General features: G+C 48.6%; 6 protein-coding genes across 6 annotated transcripts; 3 read left to right on the top strand and 3 right to left on the bottom strand.

The window, feature by feature from the left end:
* Positions 1-536: 536 nt before the first annotated feature.
* EDB91DRAFT_1236362 (cytochrome P450) lies at positions 537-3,555 on the bottom strand (the record flags this gene model as incomplete). The annotated part of the gene is made up of 11 exons (XM_041321447.1): positions 537-685; positions 752-888; positions 990-1,068; positions 1,119-1,308; positions 1,427-1,552; positions 1,610-1,725; positions 1,780-1,931; positions 1,981-2,169; positions 2,220-2,349; positions 2,400-2,505; positions 3,538-3,555. The coding sequence occupies 11 exons, from the start codon at positions 3,553-3,555 to the stop codon at positions 537-539; spliced, it is 1,392 nt and encodes a 463-aa protein (XP_041179453.1).
* A 1,580-nt stretch (positions 3,556-5,135) lies between these two features.
* Positions 5,136-5,868, bottom strand: EDB91DRAFT_151589 (uncharacterized protein). Its single transcript, XM_041326245.1, has one exon. It carries the CDS (start codon positions 5,728-5,730, stop codon positions 5,254-5,256), a length of 477 nt encoding a protein of 158 aa, XP_041179452.1. The 5' UTR covers positions 5,731-5,868; the 3' UTR covers positions 5,136-5,253.
* An 856-nt stretch (positions 5,869-6,724) lies between these two features.
* EDB91DRAFT_1121233 (uncharacterized protein) lies at positions 6,725-8,225 on the top strand. Its single transcript, XM_041318221.1, is given in 4 exon segments — positions 6,725-7,015; positions 7,312-7,611; positions 7,875-8,103; positions 8,114-8,225. The coding sequence occupies 3 exon segments, from the start codon at positions 6,984-6,986 to the stop codon at positions 7,903-7,905; spliced, it is 363 nt and encodes a 120-aa protein (XP_041179451.1). The 5' UTR covers positions 6,725-6,983; the 3' UTR covers positions 7,906-8,103; positions 8,114-8,225.
* Positions 8,226-10,754: 2,529 nt separating this feature from the next.
* On the bottom strand, positions 10,755-11,229 carry EDB91DRAFT_1050022 (uncharacterized protein; the record flags this gene model as incomplete). The annotated part of the gene is made up of 3 exons (XM_041313504.1): positions 10,755-10,843; positions 10,892-11,032; positions 11,091-11,229. 3 exons carry the CDS (start codon positions 11,227-11,229, stop codon positions 10,755-10,757), a joined length of 369 nt encoding a protein of 122 aa, XP_041179450.1.
* Positions 11,230-11,792: 563 nt separating this feature from the next.
* EDB91DRAFT_1019107 (uncharacterized protein) lies at positions 11,793-12,170 on the top strand (the record flags this gene model as incomplete). The annotated part of the gene is made up of 3 exons (XM_041312535.1): positions 11,793-11,868; positions 11,922-12,070; positions 12,126-12,170. Coding segments are annotated over 3 exons (270 nt in total), but the record flags the coding sequence as incomplete, so codon positions are not given.
* A 144-nt stretch (positions 12,171-12,314) lies between these two features.
* On the top strand, positions 12,315-12,768 carry EDB91DRAFT_1121226 (uncharacterized protein; the record flags this gene model as incomplete). The annotated part of the gene is given in 3 exon segments (XM_041318220.1): positions 12,315-12,385; positions 12,396-12,547; positions 12,653-12,768. Coding segments are annotated over 2 exon segments (223 nt in total), but the record flags the coding sequence as incomplete, so codon positions are not given.
* Positions 12,769-18,651: the final 5,883 nt, after the last annotated feature.

The following is an 18,651-nucleotide window of genomic DNA, read 5'->3' as shown; positions in this document are numbered from 1 at the left end:
ATCGATAATCACAGTTTGACAGGTGACTGGCCTGGCAGTTATCTTCAACGTACTTAGCACTTCAATAAACAACACGTAAAAGAGCAGCGCTCATCGCAAGGTTCGTACGTCAACCTAACTAGGGCCAGGCACTGCTGCCTGCCAGGCATGCAGTGCCGGGCCGCAGTGAGGTCGCGACTGCGCATGGCATGGTAAACGGTCAAGCCCTTATTGATATGCATGTTGATATTCATATAATGAACCGTGGCTGCTCTCGGGCTGTATGGAACAAGTGATTCCCTCAATGAGTCAAAAGCCGCATATGCAAAACTACCTTCAATGGACTGTCCTCCTCCAGATAGAGACCTCACTCGTGTTCTGCTCGTGTAACTGATGACAGGACTCATATACAAAATTATTCGTCACACAAGTCACTGCTCATCGTCTCTCGTCAAAAAATTCCTGAATGGAGGTGAATACGTGGTGTAATACTGCAAGGGAAGGCCGTAGGCGAGCTAAAGCAAAGAAACTGTGAGTGATGGGAACGTGAAATGACACTAGGAAACCAAGTACTGAGTGAGTCCCGTCGTGAATTGGGGGGTGAAGTCAATCACTTTGCCCTGGTCATCTTTGGCAAGAGAAAAGTCCACCGTGGCCAACATGGTCACAATAGCAGACCACACTGAGGAATCAGCAGTAAACCGGCCTGATTAAAAAATGTTAATGTCTCAACTCATCACAAGCCATACAGCATCAAGATGACTCTACCCACCCGGACATCCTCGCCGACCTAAGCCGAAAATGTATTCCGCAGGGTCATCATCCGTCAATGCGCCGTTGACGTCCATGAATCTCTCTGGCATAAAACGAGACGGTTCGGGGTACCGCTTTTCATCTCGCGCAATGCCCCTGCAAGATAACATCAGCATCTCGAAAACTGGGGAGAATATATCTAACCATGTGTTGCATACCACGGTCGTTCCTGATGTACAATATTGAAAATGGTTTACGGATTGGACATAAGCAACAGACCTTGTGGAATGAAGTGACCTTCGTATATATCGTCACTCGAGGTAGCGTGTGGCACACCTGGAATATCATCTTCAGTAAAGGCGGGATCACTCAGCGAGGAAGAATACCAAGGGGTACAATGGGGTGCCATCGGAAAACCTCCCGAAGAACTGATTCGACGTAGGGCAGTGATCTCCTGTCCTCAAACGTAGGCAAGCGATCGCTTCCAACCACTGAGTCGATCTCCGCTTGTGCACGTTGTTGAACATCTGGGTAAGACACCATGGCGAGAACAAAAACCATCAAGGTCGAAGTAGTCTGTCAAGAAATTGAGCAGCAGAAAATATGGTTCCGACATCCGCTGACCGTCTCATATGAACCTGCATATCAGGTATTTATCAAGAGCACAGTCCCTCGTAAATGGCCACGAACCCACAATAGCAGTAGTAGCTGCTCTCTTTAATGCAGCCTCGAACTTTGGTTTGGATCCCTCGTCTTGCTTCTCCATCCGTTGCAAATTTTCTGTCACCATTGAAAGCTGGCCATTGGACAAGTTTTCGGCCTTGGCAAGCATGGAATCAATGTCTAGGATTAAATTAAATAACAAAAAAATGCCCACCATATGCTGCTGCGCATATTGAAACGGTACCTCCGTCATTTCAGACATACTATTCCTCGAAGATTGAGCATCGCGTTTGATCGAGGATCCCCAGCACCAGTCAGGTAACTTGAGTACTGCATGAGAGTACAGAATGTTAACTCTTTCTCGTCAGAGAAATCTGAGCTTACAGAAGGGGAAGGCCTTGAGCAACATTGATTTTTCTGGGGTAATCATAGGAAGGCCAAGAGCCACTGCATTTTCTGCGGTTCGAACCAGAGGATCATCACGCGCTTTTGTCTGGTAGTCATAGACAACTTCCATCGCAACAGAAGACGAGAATCTGGAATAGGATCAACAACCGCTCAATATCTACAAACCGGTTGGCTCACGTTGCCAAGTGAGCATGATAATCTTGAGGGTCCTCAATTAGGTTTACGATCAACTCATGGGCCCGTTTCATCTGCATGGGGCGAAACTTTACTGCAGACTCGGGACGGAAAGTTTGATGGAAGACTCGTCGGGAAAGACGCCATTCATCACCATAAGGTGTGAATGCAAAGACGACCGCCAACCCAAACCTGCCTGCACTTCAGAATGATTGAATGGTAAGAATATTAGAAGAACACACGGCTCCCTTGTGGCTAAGTATGGTCGATCGGAGTAAATGCGAGACCGCTTGTCCATTAAGGCTTTTGCAACATGCTCAGAATTGATCACGATCACATCCTGGTCTAGAATCCGCATGAAGAACAAATTCCCTGATAGAGTGATTTGCACCAGAAATGCACTAAACCATCTATCAACGTACCATAAACAGCATGCCATTGAGCATAAGTCAACCACGGTGCTTTAGCATCAATAGATAAAATGTTCCCTATTAAGGGGAGCGGCGTTGGCCCAGGAGGAAGGGAAGGCTTGTTCTGTCTGTTCTTAACGAACCGCCCGAGGGCGGTGATACCAACAAATGAAATAGGTAAGGCAGCGAGAATAGCAAGGCGAGCATCGACTGCAGGAATCATGGTTAGAACAGTACGTGGGTAGATACCCGAAGCAGGAAACGCACCTTATAATCACACAGGGAGGCCGTTTTTGCCCCTTGTACTTGTGGCCTTCGGGGGGGTCGGAACAGGACTGAAGATAAGGAAGAATTCGGCGTCGTACCTGACCAAAAATATCATCATATCAGGTCTATGCCATTGTACTATCCTGTCCCAGAACCCACCATCGCCCTCATCAATATAAATATGAAGACGACATTCGTACATGGGCAAAATAAAATCTGACCTAAAAAGATGGCAAGATCACGTACCCGCCTTCCAAAGCTCTCCTTTCGCCGGTAGGATTTCTATAATCCAAAGAATGCCGAGTTTGCTCTATGTCGACCTAAGTTGTATCAAAACATTATTGGACAATGAGTTCGGCTAGAATAAAACACCATCTGGGGCTCTATGTCCAGCATGAAGCCATTCCGGAAGCAATAAAACAACTGAAAGTACCACAAGGAGCAGCAAGAAGACACATATAGACCTGTGAAATATGCAAGCAGACATACCGGGTGAGTTTCTGTCAATCCCCATGCCTTAGTCGAATAGCCACGCTGGATGTGGAGGTAGCTGTTAACATTGATTAACGCCTGTCAAAGAGTCTCACACCGGTCTGTGAATCTGCCAATCTGTGGCCCCTGATGCTCCCACGTTGTTAGACGTACCATGTGCCGGTGTGGCGGGTCTAATTAGAGGGCGTTTCAGTAGTTCCCTGCCAGTACGAGTGATTGAGGTTATTTCAGGCCCTTTACGAGCTTGCCTGGCAGTACCTCCCACGTATTACAGCTATGTGCAAAAAGGCAGCACGCGTGATTCGAATGAATAAGGAAATAAAATAAATGTTCCAGACCCCACCACGGCGTGTCGTCTTGTCCCAAGTATGCCGTTTCGCAAAATCGTCACACGACTCGCGTAGGCCATGCTCGTGCGACGACTAACATCAGGAACTCAATCGCACGCTTTCCAGAATTGTATGATGGAAAGCTGAAACACTCCTTCCTTCATCCAGATGACAGTACAGAACACTTCCTGGAGGGGCGAGGGGCGGAGTAGCAGGCGCCGAGGAGCAACCCTACATCCGAAGTTAGATTACAGACTGCATTGTGTTAGCAGAAACCGAAGGCATGGGAGCTAGCATCGCTTACATCGAGCAGTGCACCACCCTGATTTCCACCAGTGCGCACAACAGCGACCTTCAGTGTGAGGTAAGGATGGACACCACTAATAGGTGGAAAGGACAGATCTACGACAAGTTGATAGACATGCTTGAATGGGAAGCAGACTGCTCACCCAAAGGTTCGTCTCCATGATCGAAAAGCTCATTCCACAACTTTGCTGATCACTTCTTCATGACCGAGCATTCGACCGAGTTCAAAGGATGCCGGGCTCTCTAGTGATGATCTAGGTGAAGTTTCTGTTGATCTGCAAGCCGGTCATGAGTACTGGAATCGAACCTCGTGGGAGGCTTTACAACGTCTCGGTCTCGCCCCAAGCTAAATATCTGTTTGATGATAGGACTCGGACAACGCCTCCTCGAGTCGACATTGATGAATATGATAATGCATGCGGGTACGCACCCTGAAGGAACTCTTTCCGTTAATGGCTGTAAGTAGAGCACGAAAAATATGAAACGGATCCCCAAGGTCGTATGGAGTGACCCACCTTCCAGTCTGATGCATCGACTTTCCAAGCTCCTGAACTACAACCACAATATCGTGTTTCAGCGTAGACAGCTAGTGCATCTACCTCTCTGATCTTCGAATTAACTTGGAGGGGCTCCCAGTGCATTCATAGTCTAGCAGATTGACGACGCGGTTGAGGATGGATCCGCGATTGTTCAAAATGAAGAGAAAAAAAAAACAGTTTCATGCTATGTAAGAAAAGAAGATTAGTCTAACTCACGCGAGTGATTATCTGACGGTATGACTTTGACGAACCAATACAGCCGGTGTTCTCCATTATTTTTTTCCGATGACTTTGCGAGGTGACGATGGTGGCGGGGTGTGTGACGCGAAAGGGGTTGCGGGTACAACTCAAACTGCTTCGCTGGACCCTGCGCCAGTGCGACTCCACGTCCCACAAATTCCTATAGCACGTTTTTTACAGGCAGGTTCACGAAGGTAAATGGACCAGTAAGTTATCCATCGACCGAGCAATTCGATATCACCTCTCAAATCACCATGCAACGCAGCATACCCACCATATCACCAACGCGTAGTTTTTTTTATCAAACACGAGCGTGCGCACGCTGGGGAACTTGAGCCTCGCTGCGTTTCCAAGCCTGTATGCCCAGCGTCAAGGACGACGACCGTCGAGTCACGGCGTTGTTGGGTAATTGGTACAGAGTCCAGATCACCAGTCTTCGGGGAGAGCTCTGTCAGTGTCAATTTCGTGGTCCTATAAATGCAAAGAAAAAGAAAGGAAAATCATGCTCGGGAAAAAAGGCGAGTGCTTGAGGGCGCGTAACCCGTTCCTCTCCGCTTCGAAAGAATGAACGAGATAAGCGACTCCAGCCCCTAGACCTTCTCTAACTTTTTTCATGTAGGTGCAGGAGAATCTTGATCTTGGGTAATGCAGTCTCTGCTAGCCTAGCGCAAAATACGCTCGATGGTGGGTCTTTTACAAATGTGCGGAGATCCCAAGTGAGCGCGAGGATCCGGTTGATAGATGTGGAGGATTGCATTGATGTCGTTTTGAAGCGAATGCTGTGAACCATTCACTGGTTGCGTCGTAGACATTTATGGGAGCGTTTCTGCCTAGAAGATCGAGCGTTAAGAGGCTGTGTGTGGACATGATCAGCGGTGCTAGTAAGGGATGATAGGGTACAGGGTACCGAGACGAGGAAGTTCTTAGAGTTGCACGCGAAGCATGGAGTCGGACCGACGTCCCATCTAGGATCATCATCATCCAGTGGAGGTTCATCCGATCCGGGTGAGGACGGCGGCGACAAACCTCAGTGATACGTGCCAAACCGGCGAGCATCGGCGAGATGGAGTGAACCTGTAAACACGGACAACAATCAGCCGAATAAGGAGACGTAGAATGCGAAGCTGGAAACAAGCCGGACAGCGATAAGCGTCTACCTGCTCCTGTCATCACTGCGAGGAAGCGTGATCCACCTCCGCATCTCACGTGCCTCTGCCTCCGTCGAGTACGCCCGGTTCGCCCATGCCATCTTCCAGTTCTGTTACTCCCCCTGTCCAGGATCCTGCCACGGTTGCTCAGCTCGTGCCATCACCTACGCTACTAGTACCCTCGCGAGCTTCTAAAATATCGAAACTTGACATCCCCACCTTCTCTGGCCCACTTGAACCAGCGGCCATCAATGCTTGGCTTGGCCGTTGTGAAGACTCTTACCTTGCATGGTCTGCCCTCACGGGCGTACTCGACGGAGGCAGAGGCACGTGAGATGCGGAGGTGGATCACGCTTCCTCGCAGTGATGACAGGAGCAGGTAGACGCTGATCGCTGTCCGGGGAGCGCGAGTCAGAGCGTAGAACACGCGAACTAGTATTAGTAGCGTGATGCTTCTGTTTGCGAGACCGATCCAGCGTAGACAACGGCGCGATAAAAGGAACAGTGGTTGAAGTTTGAAAAAAAAGTAGAAACAAGTCGTGGCCAACGACGAGAAACACTGAAGAAACACGCGAAACAAAACAGAACCACGTTCTGGATTGCGAGACGACGACGACGGTAAGGTACAAGCTGAGGAAAAGACGTGTCTACGATCCGATGCACCGTATGTCATGTGTACGTAAGCCACCAGGCTTACAGAAGCGTCGTGGTTCTCACCTTCGGAGACACTATCAAAGCTTGGGCATGGTCTGACATAGCCCATCTATGCTACACGCTTATCAGAACGTTGATCATTGCATGAAAAAGCAAAAAAGAAAAAAGAACATCACGCTAGGTGGTACTGTGGTATATTTCTTAGCAAAAGCGATGTGGGTACTCACCTGATTGCCCTGTCACAAACTTAGCTCGAGTGCACTGTATGACGCACACTTCCACCGACTGACGAATACTGGCTTTCTTATGTGGGAGTCACAGGTGGATATTTTAATTGCTCCACACCAAATCGCCAGTAGATTTTGCTTCATAAGGTAGATCTTAGGTGGCAAGCTGCTGACATGGCAGATATCATCTGTTCGAAAGGAGATCCCGGTGGATATATGCTTCCTACATCGCCGCTGTGAAGAAAAATATTCAGCACATAAAAGCAAGCCGTCTTCCTACTGTCCTCTTCTGATTTATTTGATCCCATATTACATCCCCACAAACAATGCGTTTCTCCTTTGTCTTCGCCATTGTTGCTACTGCTTTAACATCGGTATCTGCCAGTGACGCTGTATGTCCTCTCTTTTGCATACGCGATGCAAATTGTAGACGCTGCCCTGAGGGAAATTGCGTGAGTATGAGTGGTTTGCGTCCTGGATTTAACCACATGACTCACTGGCGTGGCAGATCATCTTTATATGCTTCTAGTGTGGCAGTGAGTCGTGTTTCTGCTATCACATCGGTGCAGTATGATTGATAGCGCGACGCGTGAGTTACTAGTGGTTTTTTCTGAGCCGATCAACAGGTTTGCTGGACACCTTCTACTGTCGCTTGAGCAATGGAGATATTAGAATAGAGGACTCGCTTTTAAATGCTGCGTTTGTTACTTGATAGCGCTCAGCTGGTTCACAGGCCTTATTACGAGCTTTGGAACTGGCAGTGGATGTACATATCTTATACGTGAATGTATGTTGGTCATACTGGGGTCGTACGTGTTTTTCTCGCTATCTTGTGTAGTGGGTCTTGTAGCGTCAGATTTTGTCGTTTTCCTGCGAGCTGTGGGAAAGCGCTCCTTCAAGTGCTGGAGAAGGACGAGTGCGGTGGAGGAGGTAGGGGATGAAGTAGGGCCGCCTAGATCTGCGAGCGATGAGAAATCGCTGCTTCCAACGCTGGAGGATGAGAAGCCCAGCAAATGTTTCGGGTTACAAAATCAGTCATTCGGGCGAGCAATCCTGAGCAAGGTTATCTCGGTGAGCAGCAGGTCCTTAAATTAAGTGTTCGTGCAATCAAACTCAAGGCACAGAATTCTAGGACTTGTACTCGTTTCCACATATTGTATTGTTGTGAAGAAAGACTGGCATATATTCTGTCATCGCACTCCACATTCGATGGCATACCGAATCTCCACCTGATCGCTGTTTGCGTACCTTTCGTGGACTTGAAACAGTACAATATTAATGATAGGATGCAAAAGAGCGATGGAAAACTACTATAGGAGATAACAAAAGATGTCAATGAAGCACTAAAGATGACATGTTGGATCCCTAATGTTGCCCATCAGTGTGTTGAATAGGCAGGCAACAAGCCCAGGCCATGAAACGAGCGCGCCATCCGTCTCTTATGGTGAGATGAGGATGATAAGTTGATCCCACTGCCCCTGCGGAGGTAGTGACTGGAGGAGGTGTCGTGGATGACATGGCCGCAGTGGGTTGTGGCTGGGACGATGGTGGTTGGCTCTGGGTCGTTCCGATATGTTGTTGTGTGGTATGAAGCTTGGATGGTCGAGAGGATCTAGTTTTCCCTCTCGCGTGATAATCTCTCTGCATAGAAACGAGTCAGTGACGGAGAAGAACCGAGAAGGAGATGGCGTACAGGCTTGCCCGGTGCGCACGGGACGTCGACCACTGGTAGGGTTCGCAAGGGGATGTCGCGCTCAGTTTCTCCGCGTGGATTGGAGCGGCGGCGCCAGAAGGAAGATAAGTGATCGAGAAGAGTCCGTTGAGGCTGTGCTGTGGTGCGTCGCCCACGCGAGGTAGATGACTGATAAAATGTTGGTAAAGAGAATCGTTAAAATATAGATGGAGACCACGTACATCATCAAAGAACCCTGGTGGTAGTCGACGAGCACCTTCGATTCGCGGAACTGGTCTTCGCGGGGCGCGTGGTCGTGTAGCATCAACCTAGGATATAGATATTCAAAGTCACGCAAAAGGTCAAGAAAGGCATAGCATACATGCACGTTAAACGGCTTGTTAATAGTGTTGATCTGCAAGGATGATTAGGCACATTGATTATTGAGAATGAAATGAACCCAAGCTTACATTGTCTGACAAAAGGTGGTCTAGGCCAGCCTCTTTGACGATCTTAGAAACGTCCCATGTGTATACGTGATTTTCGCGGCCGCCAGTAGCGAGAATCTTTCCATCCGCAGAAAAGGCGGCACAATTGACCGGGTGTTCGTGGTGAAGGGGTTGTTCGATGGGTTTATTGGTTTTTAAGTTCCATAGTTGCACTGTCGTGTCATCGTCCGTTGATGAGATTGTGGCAAGGATACACCCATTCGGAGATAGTGAAAAGTTGTACATATCTCCAAGTGAGTCGATAACACCGATTTCTGTCCAAGTGGCGGTGTCGAATTTCCTGATTACGTTCCACCCGGCGTACATGGTCTTTCCATTGGAGGTCCATGCCAGGGACCTAGTGCGTCTCTCGTCGATTGTTTTGAGTAGTTCGCCTGTGTTGGCGTTCCAGATTTTCAGCTTGTTCGTGCCCGTCGCAATCATCGTGCCATCGGGTGAGTAGCTAACCTTCCACAACCAGTGATTCCCTGCCTTGATTGGTCCCAGGATGGTGTTGCCGCTCTTGACATCCCATACTGTGAATGCTCCCATAATGCCTCCAGCCACGACTCGCCCACCGTCTGGACTCCAGCAGACACACGCCACTCCTACCTTTGTGTGCCCTGTGCATTTTTTGACAACTTTGCCCGTATCGATATCCCACAATCTCACTGTTTGATCCCCACCCCCGCTTGCTACTGTCTTGCCGTCCGGTGAGAGTGCTATGGTCCACACCTGTCCACTTCCTTCATCCGTCCAGGCCTCCCCGACTTGCATTCCACTTTCCAAGTCCCACACTCTAAGTGAGCCATCCCATGAACAGGTCATGATTCGCCGTTTATCCGGCAAGCCTAGGATGCCAACGACCTTGTTAGTGTGTCCTTGCATCTTTTTGTGAGGCTTTATCGCTGATCTCTCTTGCTTTGCAGGAGCTGTTGAAGACATTATTTTGGCTCGAGGTCTTCACCTAATGGGCGGGGCACAATTTCAGCTCTTACCCACCGAACGAATGCCATCACTTACTCGACGGTGCTTGTTTATACTCGGAATGAATAAGTCCTCGATGGAAACCACAACGGAGTGGATATTTGTTCGACGCAGAGTTGAGCCAAGAGAGTGGTCGCTGTTTAAGTCCGCTACAGGTGCGTCTTCCTTGCTTTATCCTGTGTTCGCTTCACAGCTAGTATACGGGCTATGCAGATCAAGCGCCCAAGTCTCATTTTCTGAAATTTTGACATCGATATCGACATGTCAATATCCCATCTGCTAGTGGTCCTGCCATCAACATTCCTGCGTTTCTTCGCTGGTACCTCTCCATCCCCAGCGGCAAATACCTCTGAAACGTTCATCCCGTCGTCTGCTGGCCCATCACCGTGCGTCTTAAAAACGATGTCTCAGCAAGCCCTTCCCGTATCATCCCTTGGTCGAAAGTCATTCATTGGTGTTAACACACCTTAGTGATTCGACTATTCAGTTGATGGTTGGATCATTGAGGCGTGGAACGCGCTGCTTGGATCCTCGAGCATCTGTTCCTCTCACGAATCATGAGGTGCGCACCGCCATAAGCTCAGGATATTTATTCGGCTTCAGAGTTTCACTCGACAGCGTTGCAATTGATCGTTCACTTCGGACAGCCTTTCGAAGCATTTTCGCTAGCGCAGCAGCATACACGAGAATCGCGTCAGATCATCCTCATGATATGATCGCACAAGTGAAAGACGTGAATTCTGTTCATACCATGATGAATGCCAGGACACTGAAGATATTGTAGCTCGCTGAGAGGGTCAGCTTACATGCTACCTCGTCTTGATCCGTTCCAAATATTTTCCAGTTTACTTCCCCCTCAGCATCGCATTGGGTCTTCAGTCTGTTCACGTCGCATGATGTCATGTCTCTATCACCTGTTGTACAACTTCCAAGTTTGCGATTCTGTGTTATTGTCACGTTGGCTGCTGATATCTTCCGTTCACAAGCAGTATCTTCGGTATTTCAATATACGCAGGTATCAAGTTGAAGGAACAGGCGGAAGGGCCGTTGCCAGTGCGATTGGGAGAATAACAAGTTTTTCTTTGTCCCACCGCACACCACGACAATCTCCAAGTCAGTGTCCTAACATTAACACCATCGTAATAACCAAGGCACATACCACATCGCTCTCATAATACACATCCTCCTCCACGAGCTTACGCACGACATCGATGTTCCCGCCCTCGTAAATCATGCACGACCCGACAAACTTCTTGTCAGCTGCGGCTGCGTCGACGGATTCAGGCGTCATGTAGCCTCCGCCGTGCGTTAGTGTGCGTGCATGCGATAGGTTCTATGTTTTGTGGGGACTTACGCAGGGTACCTTGACCAGCGAGTGTCTTAATGTTCTCGAGGTGGGGAGGCCTCACTGCCATTCTCCGTTGTAGAGCGCCGTCATCGGTGTAGTCGGGTGCCCATACGAAGAACTTTGGAAGGGATTGTGTCGAAGACATGTTTCTCTGATGGATGGAGATGCTTCGCTGTGGATGTTCCTGTGTGCGATAATAATGGAAATCTTGAGAGCCCGTGCCATTTCACGAGTCGGTCATGGTCGTGACCAGTCGATTGGTCCAACAGCGGTCCACGTTCGGACCGATCGCGGACTGAAATTCTGTAGTACCACACATTGACCAAACAAAGGTCTCGAGCTGGCTCTACACTCATAGTCTCATACATACGCGCCATGCACCAATTGACTTGTCAATGCATGAGGGCAACTGGTACTAAATACGAGATCTGTCCTTGAGCTGTCTGTCTACAACCGTTCTGGTCCGTCTCGCGTTCGCGGGCATAACGTTAGTTATAACTGAAAATAACCGTGACTAACTCGGAGCCCCGACCGACTGATGTACATTGATACTTTAAACCCTCACCGTGACAGTCATGCTGCCCCGTTCCATCCAGTCCGCCGCTTTGAGCTGCATACATTGCACCTGCCCACCTCCTTCCATTTTCAAATGGAACTGTGCTCGCTTCATATCTTCCACATCTACAAAGCTGCACCAATACATGGATTACCCTAGTGCGTCGCATGACCATCCGTCCCAAGCACATGCTAGGAGCTAACAAGCTCATAAGCCAAGGAATCATCAGTCAGTCATTTAAATTCATCGTCGTGTGGTCTCACGAACATCCCAACATTCAGAAGTCGCCGGTGGTCTCTTGACGCCTGAATCACAGGATGCAGAGCCTCATAATAGAAAGTTCATGGGGTCTGCGCTGATCTATGAAGCCGAGAGCTTGGAGGATGTAAGGAGGCTTGTCGAGGCGGATTTGTATTGGACGGAAGGCATTGTGAGTAGTGCTTGTTTGCATTTTCTTTCAGACAAGCTGATCGTCTTTGGGGAAGTGGGACAAGGAGAAATTGGACATTCTTCCGATGGTGATGGCAACTACCCTTCAGGAGCGAGCTGGTATCAGTCAACCAATGCCGAAAGACGAGGACTGACGAGACAAGGCGAGTAGCTGGGTAGCAAATACATTCGATTTGATTACCTAAAACAAGATATTTACAAGGCTCAGAGCTACACGTGATCATACATGAACAACAAGCTCTTCAAGATACTTTCCTCAATCGCCTTGGTATCGACATGCGCTGCCACTCAAGCAACGTAATCTGCTCACGCAGAGCCAGACATTTACTATTAAACCTCGACATCGACCTGCGGCGATCAAAGCACATTCGTCCCGGAAGTACGATACCATCAGCGTAAACGTGCATCCTGAGTTTCAAGGGTCTAGCAGGATGCTAGGGAATGCGGGGCCGTTGTCTTTTGGCGTGACATAGCGATGTGATAATAACCGAATCTCATCGCACCTACGGTGCGCGTTTTCTCGAACTTTCACTTTCAGCTCGTTGAGATCTGTACCCGACACAGCACTGGCGAACATAATCTGATGGCGCATCGCCCTTGCCGTCAAAGAAGAAGAAAACAGTGCCATCGGCTATCCAGGTGATATCAAGAAGGATGAGCTGCACCCACGTTTCGTGATACCTTTGTTTCCTACAGCTGTTGCATACTCATTGAAGTGTGATCAGCTCCGTATTGGCACTTGGGAGTCTTAGAACTACTTTGTACCCCGAGGGGAGGATTGAGATATCGGGAATCAGCACATGTTCGTTTTATCGACCATGCCGCTATATCTGTGCTGGTTGGTACTTTCCACGTAGTGGCCTCGGACATCACTCGATCACTGACCCCATCAAGCTGGCCTGGGGCACGTCGCTATTCCCTATTCAGATATGTCAAGCTAAACTTCGCCTGTGTTTCTTCCCTCTTTTGTACCGACAATCGAGCTGCTCCAGGGGCCATTGTCTGTTTTATCGCTCATGCATAATGCTTGTCGGCCGATGCTTCTCGTGTGGTAGTGTTATGGCACAGCCCTGCCAGTAGGTGGCTCCAACCTTATCATGCTGGCCTGGGGGAACTGTTTGAGCTAGGGCTAAGTAATTTATACATTTATCACCTTGTACTTTGACTCGTATAACACTTATAATCATCCAAATGACAGAAACCTCCTAAATCGCCTTTGTGTACAAAGTCTCGATGGCTTCTTGGCACTGTTCCGCGTTCTGAGCTAGGCCTTCTTTTTCCCTTCGAGATCAAACTATCGTATTCTACAATGATCTCACTGGTGACTCAATTCAGACATGCCCGTCCTCCGCTGGGGCTTTTATGCATTTTTTTTAACAAACGCCTGCCGCGACTTCATCTGGAGTCGTTAAAAAGAAACTCTCACCTCGATGATGTTATCCGCCGTCTCTAAATTATTGGCTGCCATCCGACCAGCATAATTCATGGTAAGTGACCGGGACGATGGGGCTGGCTGGTGCTCTCAGCAGCGATTCGATGATCCACGTACAATTGACAATACTGTCAAGTGTATATGAAAACGCGGCAGAGATCTCCTCTTCTAAATCCATACAACTATAAAATCTCTAGCGTCCTAGTGTCCATCATGTTATGAACAGCAGCCATGTCCTTGACTTGCGCTATGATAGAGTGATCTGAAGTGATTCTCTTGTACACCCCACCACGCTGCTGTGTTAGCAAAAGCGCGCCAAAAGGCTGTGCAAGGCGAACGATCGACCTCAACGCTCGCTCGCTCGCTCGACTCCGAATTAATCGGCTCCTCTTCTCCAGAAAACCCACTAAGCGAAGACTCGAGCTCCGACCAATCGTCCATGCTCTGTGCATCATCTGGAAGGTCAGACAGCTCGAATTCAAAACGATTCCACGGACGGACGAGCAAGAATGGCTGTTGAGTGGACCTCATCCGCGAGAACTGAACCAGCCTATCTTCTGTGGTGATTAATAAGTTTTGAAGTCCATCTACCTTGACTTCATAAGTGGGACAGATCTCCTGGTCTTGCCTACGCCTCCGTCTGACTGTTGTGAGAGGAAATGTGATACAAGTCCAACAAATTCCTATAGTACATTTTTACAGGTAGTGTCGCAAAGACAAAGACAACAGTAAGTTATCTATCCACTGGTCTCAAATAACAATGCAACGCAGCATACTCACCATATTACCAACGGGTAGCTTCTTATTTTACACGGGTATGCGTACGCCGCGGTACTTGAGTGTCCAAGCATGACATATGCCCAGCGCAAGGATCACGACCGTCAGGTCACTATTCAGAAATTCGACATTGCATTCTCAGTCTTCGATCCAAGTACCGCTGTTGAGTAATTGGTAGCGCAGATCACCCAGCGGTCAGCTCAGCGTTCCTAAAAATGCAAAATGAAAAAAACCCCAATCAAACAAATGCATACTCGGGAAAATCGGCGAGTGCTTCGAGACGCGTAACACATTGTTCAGGCGTGGAAGAAGGATGAGATAGGCAACTCCAGCCCCTAGGCCTTCTCTAACTTTTGTCTCGAACCCGAAGTACAGACGCGGTATGGGCATAGGAGATGAATCAGGAACAAATAGACCGCTTTGATGTAGTAGGTGCATATTGATCTTGCAGTTTATGCTATATAGACTAGCGCTCAAAAGACGTTCGACGGTGGGTCTTCCGAGGAGATTCCAAATGAGCGGCTGCGCGAGGATCCGCTTGATATGTGTGGAGCATTGCATTGATGTTGTTTTGAGGTGAACCATTCACTGGCTGTGTCGTAGATGTTTGTGTGAGGATCTGTACCGAGAAAGTCGACCCTCGGGAGGCTGTGTGCAGACATAGTCAGCGATGCTAGTAAGGAGCGATAGGGTAAAGAGAACCAGTACGACGAAGCTCTTTAAGAGTCGCACGCGAAGCATGCAGTTGGACCGACATCCCAGCTAGGATCGTGGTGTTTGGTGATTTGCCAGTAGGACGTGTAACTCGTGAAAAAGGGTTGCGGGCACAACAGTGTCAGGAAGTGCTTCATCTGATACACGTGTTGAATGATACGCGATCACCGCGGCCAAATGGGAACTTCAATGTCCGATACCCAGAGGCAACTAGCAGCTGGTAGACATCGCAATGAATAATCTCACAACAATCGTTGAGGGATGATACTCACAAACGGTGGTAAGTGCCTGAATGCCCGACCGGGATTTGTTTTCGTAGTAACACGGGTATCGTTTGGCGCAGAACGTGCCAGCGCGTGCTCTGAAACATCGCCATCCAGTGGAGGTGCATCCGATCCGGGTGAGGACGGCGGTGACAAACCTCAGTGATACGTGCCGAACTGGCGAGCATCGGCGAGATGGAGTGAAGTTTGGACCTGTAAACATGGTCAACAATCAGCCGAATAGTGAAACGTAAAATGCGAAGTGTCGTTATTCTCATCTTCGGAGACACTATCAAAGCTTGGGTGTGGTCTGACATAGCTCATCTATGCTAAACGCTTATCAGAACGTTGACTATTACGTGGAACAGCAAAAAAACGAACATCACGCCAGGTGGTACCGTGGTGCGTTTATTAGCAAAAGCGATGTGGGTACTGACCTGATTGCCCTGTCAAAAACTTAGCTCAAGCGCACTGTATGACGCAAACTTCAAAGCACGATCACAGGAATCAGGAAGTTGTTTGGCAAAAGCCTTGAATCCAAACAACCGGGTGTATTTGAAATAAACATGGCGCTCGCACCGAGATGTTGAGTGCGGAGTTTGAATTTCTGATGATACCATTTCAATGTACAGGGCTGGTTCGACTATAACGTTCACCGACTGACGAGTACTGCCTTTCTTATGTGGGAGTCGCAGGTGGATATTTTAATTGCTTCATAAGGTAGGTCTTAGGTGGCAATCTGCTGGCATGGCAGATATCATCTGTTTGAAAGGAGATCCCGGTGGATATATTCTTCCTACATCGCCGCTGTGAAGAACAATATTCAGAACATAAAAGCAAGCCGTCTTCCTACTGTCCCCTTCTGATTTATTTGATCCCATATCACATCCTCACAAAGAATGCGTTTCTCCTTTACCCTCGCCGTTGTTGTTGCTGCTTTGACAACATCAATATATGCCAGTGACGCTGTATGTCCTCTCTTTTGCATACGTGATGCAAATTGTAGACGCTGCCCTGAGGGAAATTGCGTGAGCATGAGTGGTTTGTGTCCTGGATTTAACAACATGACTCACCGGTGTGGCAGATCGTCTTTATATGCTTCTAGTGTGGCAGTGAGTCGTGGTTCTGCTTTCACATTGGTGTAGTATGATTCATGGCACGACGCGTAAGTTGCTAGTAGTTTTTTGCTGAGCCGCTCAACGGGTTTGCTTCTAGACACATTCTACTGTCGCTTCAGCAATGGAGATCTTAGAATAGAGGACTCGCTTTTACATGCTGCGTTTGTTATTTGTAACAGCGCTCAGCTGGTCCGCAGGCCTTATTGCGAGCTTTGGAACTGGCAGTGGATGTACATATCTTATACGCAAATGTATGTTGGTTATACTGGGGTCGTACGTGTTTTTCCCGCTATCTTGTGTAGTGAGTCGTGTGGCGTCAGATTTTGTCGTTTTCCTGCGAGTTGTGGGAAAGCTCTCCTTCAAGCGCTGGAGAAGGACGAGTGCGGTAAAAGTAGATGTCAGTGCGGTGGAGGACGCAGGCGGTGAAGTGGGGCACCCTAGATCTGCAAGTGATGAGAAATCGCTCCTTCCAGCGCTGGAGGACCAGTGAATTGTTCGGGTTACAAAATCAGTTATTCGGGCAAGGAATCCTGAGCGAGGTTATCTCGGTGTGAGCAGCAGGTCCTTAAATTAAGTGTTCGTGCAATCAAACTCAAGGCACAGAATTCTAGGACTTGTACTCGTTTCCACAAATTGTATTGTTGTGAAGAAAGACTGGCATATATTCTGTCATCGCACTCCACATTCAGTGCCATACCGAATCTCCACCTGATCGCTGTTTGCGTACCTTCGTGGACTTGAAACAGTACAATATTAATGATGGGATGCAAGAGAGCGATGGAAAACTACTATAGGAGATAGCAAAAGATGTTAATGAAGCACTGAAGATGACATGTTGGATCCCTAATGTTGCCCATCAGTGTGTTGAATAGGCAGGCAACAAGCCCAGGCCATGAAACGAGCGCGCCATCCGTCTCTTATGGTGAGATGAGGATGCAAAGTTGATCCCGCTGCCCCTGCAGAGGTAGTGACTGGAGGAGGTGTCGTGGCTGTAGTGGGTTGTGGCTGGGACGACGACGGTTGGCTCTGGGTCGTTCCGATATGTTGTTCTGTGGTATGAGGCTTGGATGGTTGAGAGGAGCTGGCAGTTTTCCCTCTCGCGCGATAATCTCTCTGCATAAAAGCGAGTCAGTGGCAGAGAAGAACCGAGAAGAAAATAGCGTACAGGCTTGCCCGCTGTGCACGGGACATCGACCACTGGTAGGGTTCGCAAGCGGATGTCGCGCTCAGTTTCTCCGCGTGGATTGGAGCGGCGGCGCCAGAAGGAAGGTAAGTAATCGAGAAGAATCCGTTGAGGCTGTACTGTGGTGCGTCGCCCACGCGAGGTGGAGGAGTGATAAAATGTTGGTAAAGAGAACCGTTAAGATATAGATGGAGACCACGTACATCATCAAAGAACCCTGGGGGGAGTCGGCGAGCACCTTCGATTCGTGGAACTGGTCTTTGCGGGGCCCGTGGTCGTGTAGCATCAACATAGGGTATAGATACTCAAAATAACGCAAAAGGTCAAGAAACGCATAGCATACATGCACGTTAAACGACTTCTTAATAGTGTTGATCTGCAAGGATGATTAGACACATTGATTATTGAGAACGAAACAAATCCAAGCTTACATTGTCTGACAAAAGGTCGCCTAGGCCAGCCTCTTTGACGATTGTAGAAACGTCCCATGTGTATACGTGGTTGTCATTGCAGCCAGTAGCGACAATCTTTCCGTCCGCAGAAAAGGCGACACACATCGACGAGGATTCAAGGTGAGGGAGTTGTCCGATGGGTTTATTAGTTTCTAAGTCCCATAGTTGCACTGGGATGGTACTAGATGGTCTCTTTGCGGCAAGGATACGCTCATTTGGAGATAGTGAAATGGTGTCGATCCCGGGTAGTGTTGTGGGCAGAAGTCCGCCATTCTGCCAGCCGGTTCTGCCAAACCGGTTCTGCCCGGCAGACGGCAGGATTCTGTGGGCAGAATCAGGCAGAATGTCAAACTATGGGGGATCACAGCGAAAGATGTTCTAATAACTTTCTTCGCCTTATATGGCCATAATAACCGTTTTCGATTGACTTAGAGCAACTGCACTTCCTTATCTGTAGAGTAGACAAAAAATCCAGTTGTACAGCCTGTACTACGTAGTCAATCTACAATTGCACAATGTCTGCCGCCGCACTCGCTGGACGCCCTGTCTCATCCTTCATAACCGACAATTTTAATCGTGGCGAGAAGGTCGACAACAAATCTGGACGCTACTACTGGTCCTG

The sequence above is a fragment of the Suillus paluster genome (assembly GCF_016628075.1).
Source record: "Suillus paluster strain FC165 chromosome Unknown EDB91scaffold_14, whole genome shotgun sequence".
In the NCBI taxonomy this organism is placed as follows: domain Eukaryota; kingdom Fungi; phylum Basidiomycota; class Agaricomycetes; order Boletales; family Suillaceae; genus Suillus; species Suillus paluster.
Note: the sequence above shows the minus strand (reverse complement) of the source record. Positions and strands in the feature narration are given on the sequence as shown.

Bases quoted from the DNA above. Each gene is read 5' to 3' on its own strand.
- EDB91DRAFT_1121233 (XM_041318221.1), top strand. From the start codon at position 6,984: ATGTCCTCTCTTTTGCATACGCGATGCAAATT. The intron at 7,016-7,311 runs GTAGACGCTGCC...GATAGCGCTCAG, and splicing joins TTGCATACGCGATGCAAATT to CTGGTTCACAGGCCTTATTA. The intron at 7,612-7,874 runs GTTACAAAATCA...TATTAATGATAG, and splicing joins AAGCCCAGCAAATGTTTCGG to GATGCAAAAGAGCGATGGAA.
- EDB91DRAFT_151589 (XM_041326245.1), bottom strand. From the start codon at position 5,730: ATGACAGGAGCAGGTAGACGCTTATCGCTGTCCGGCTTGTTTCCAGCT.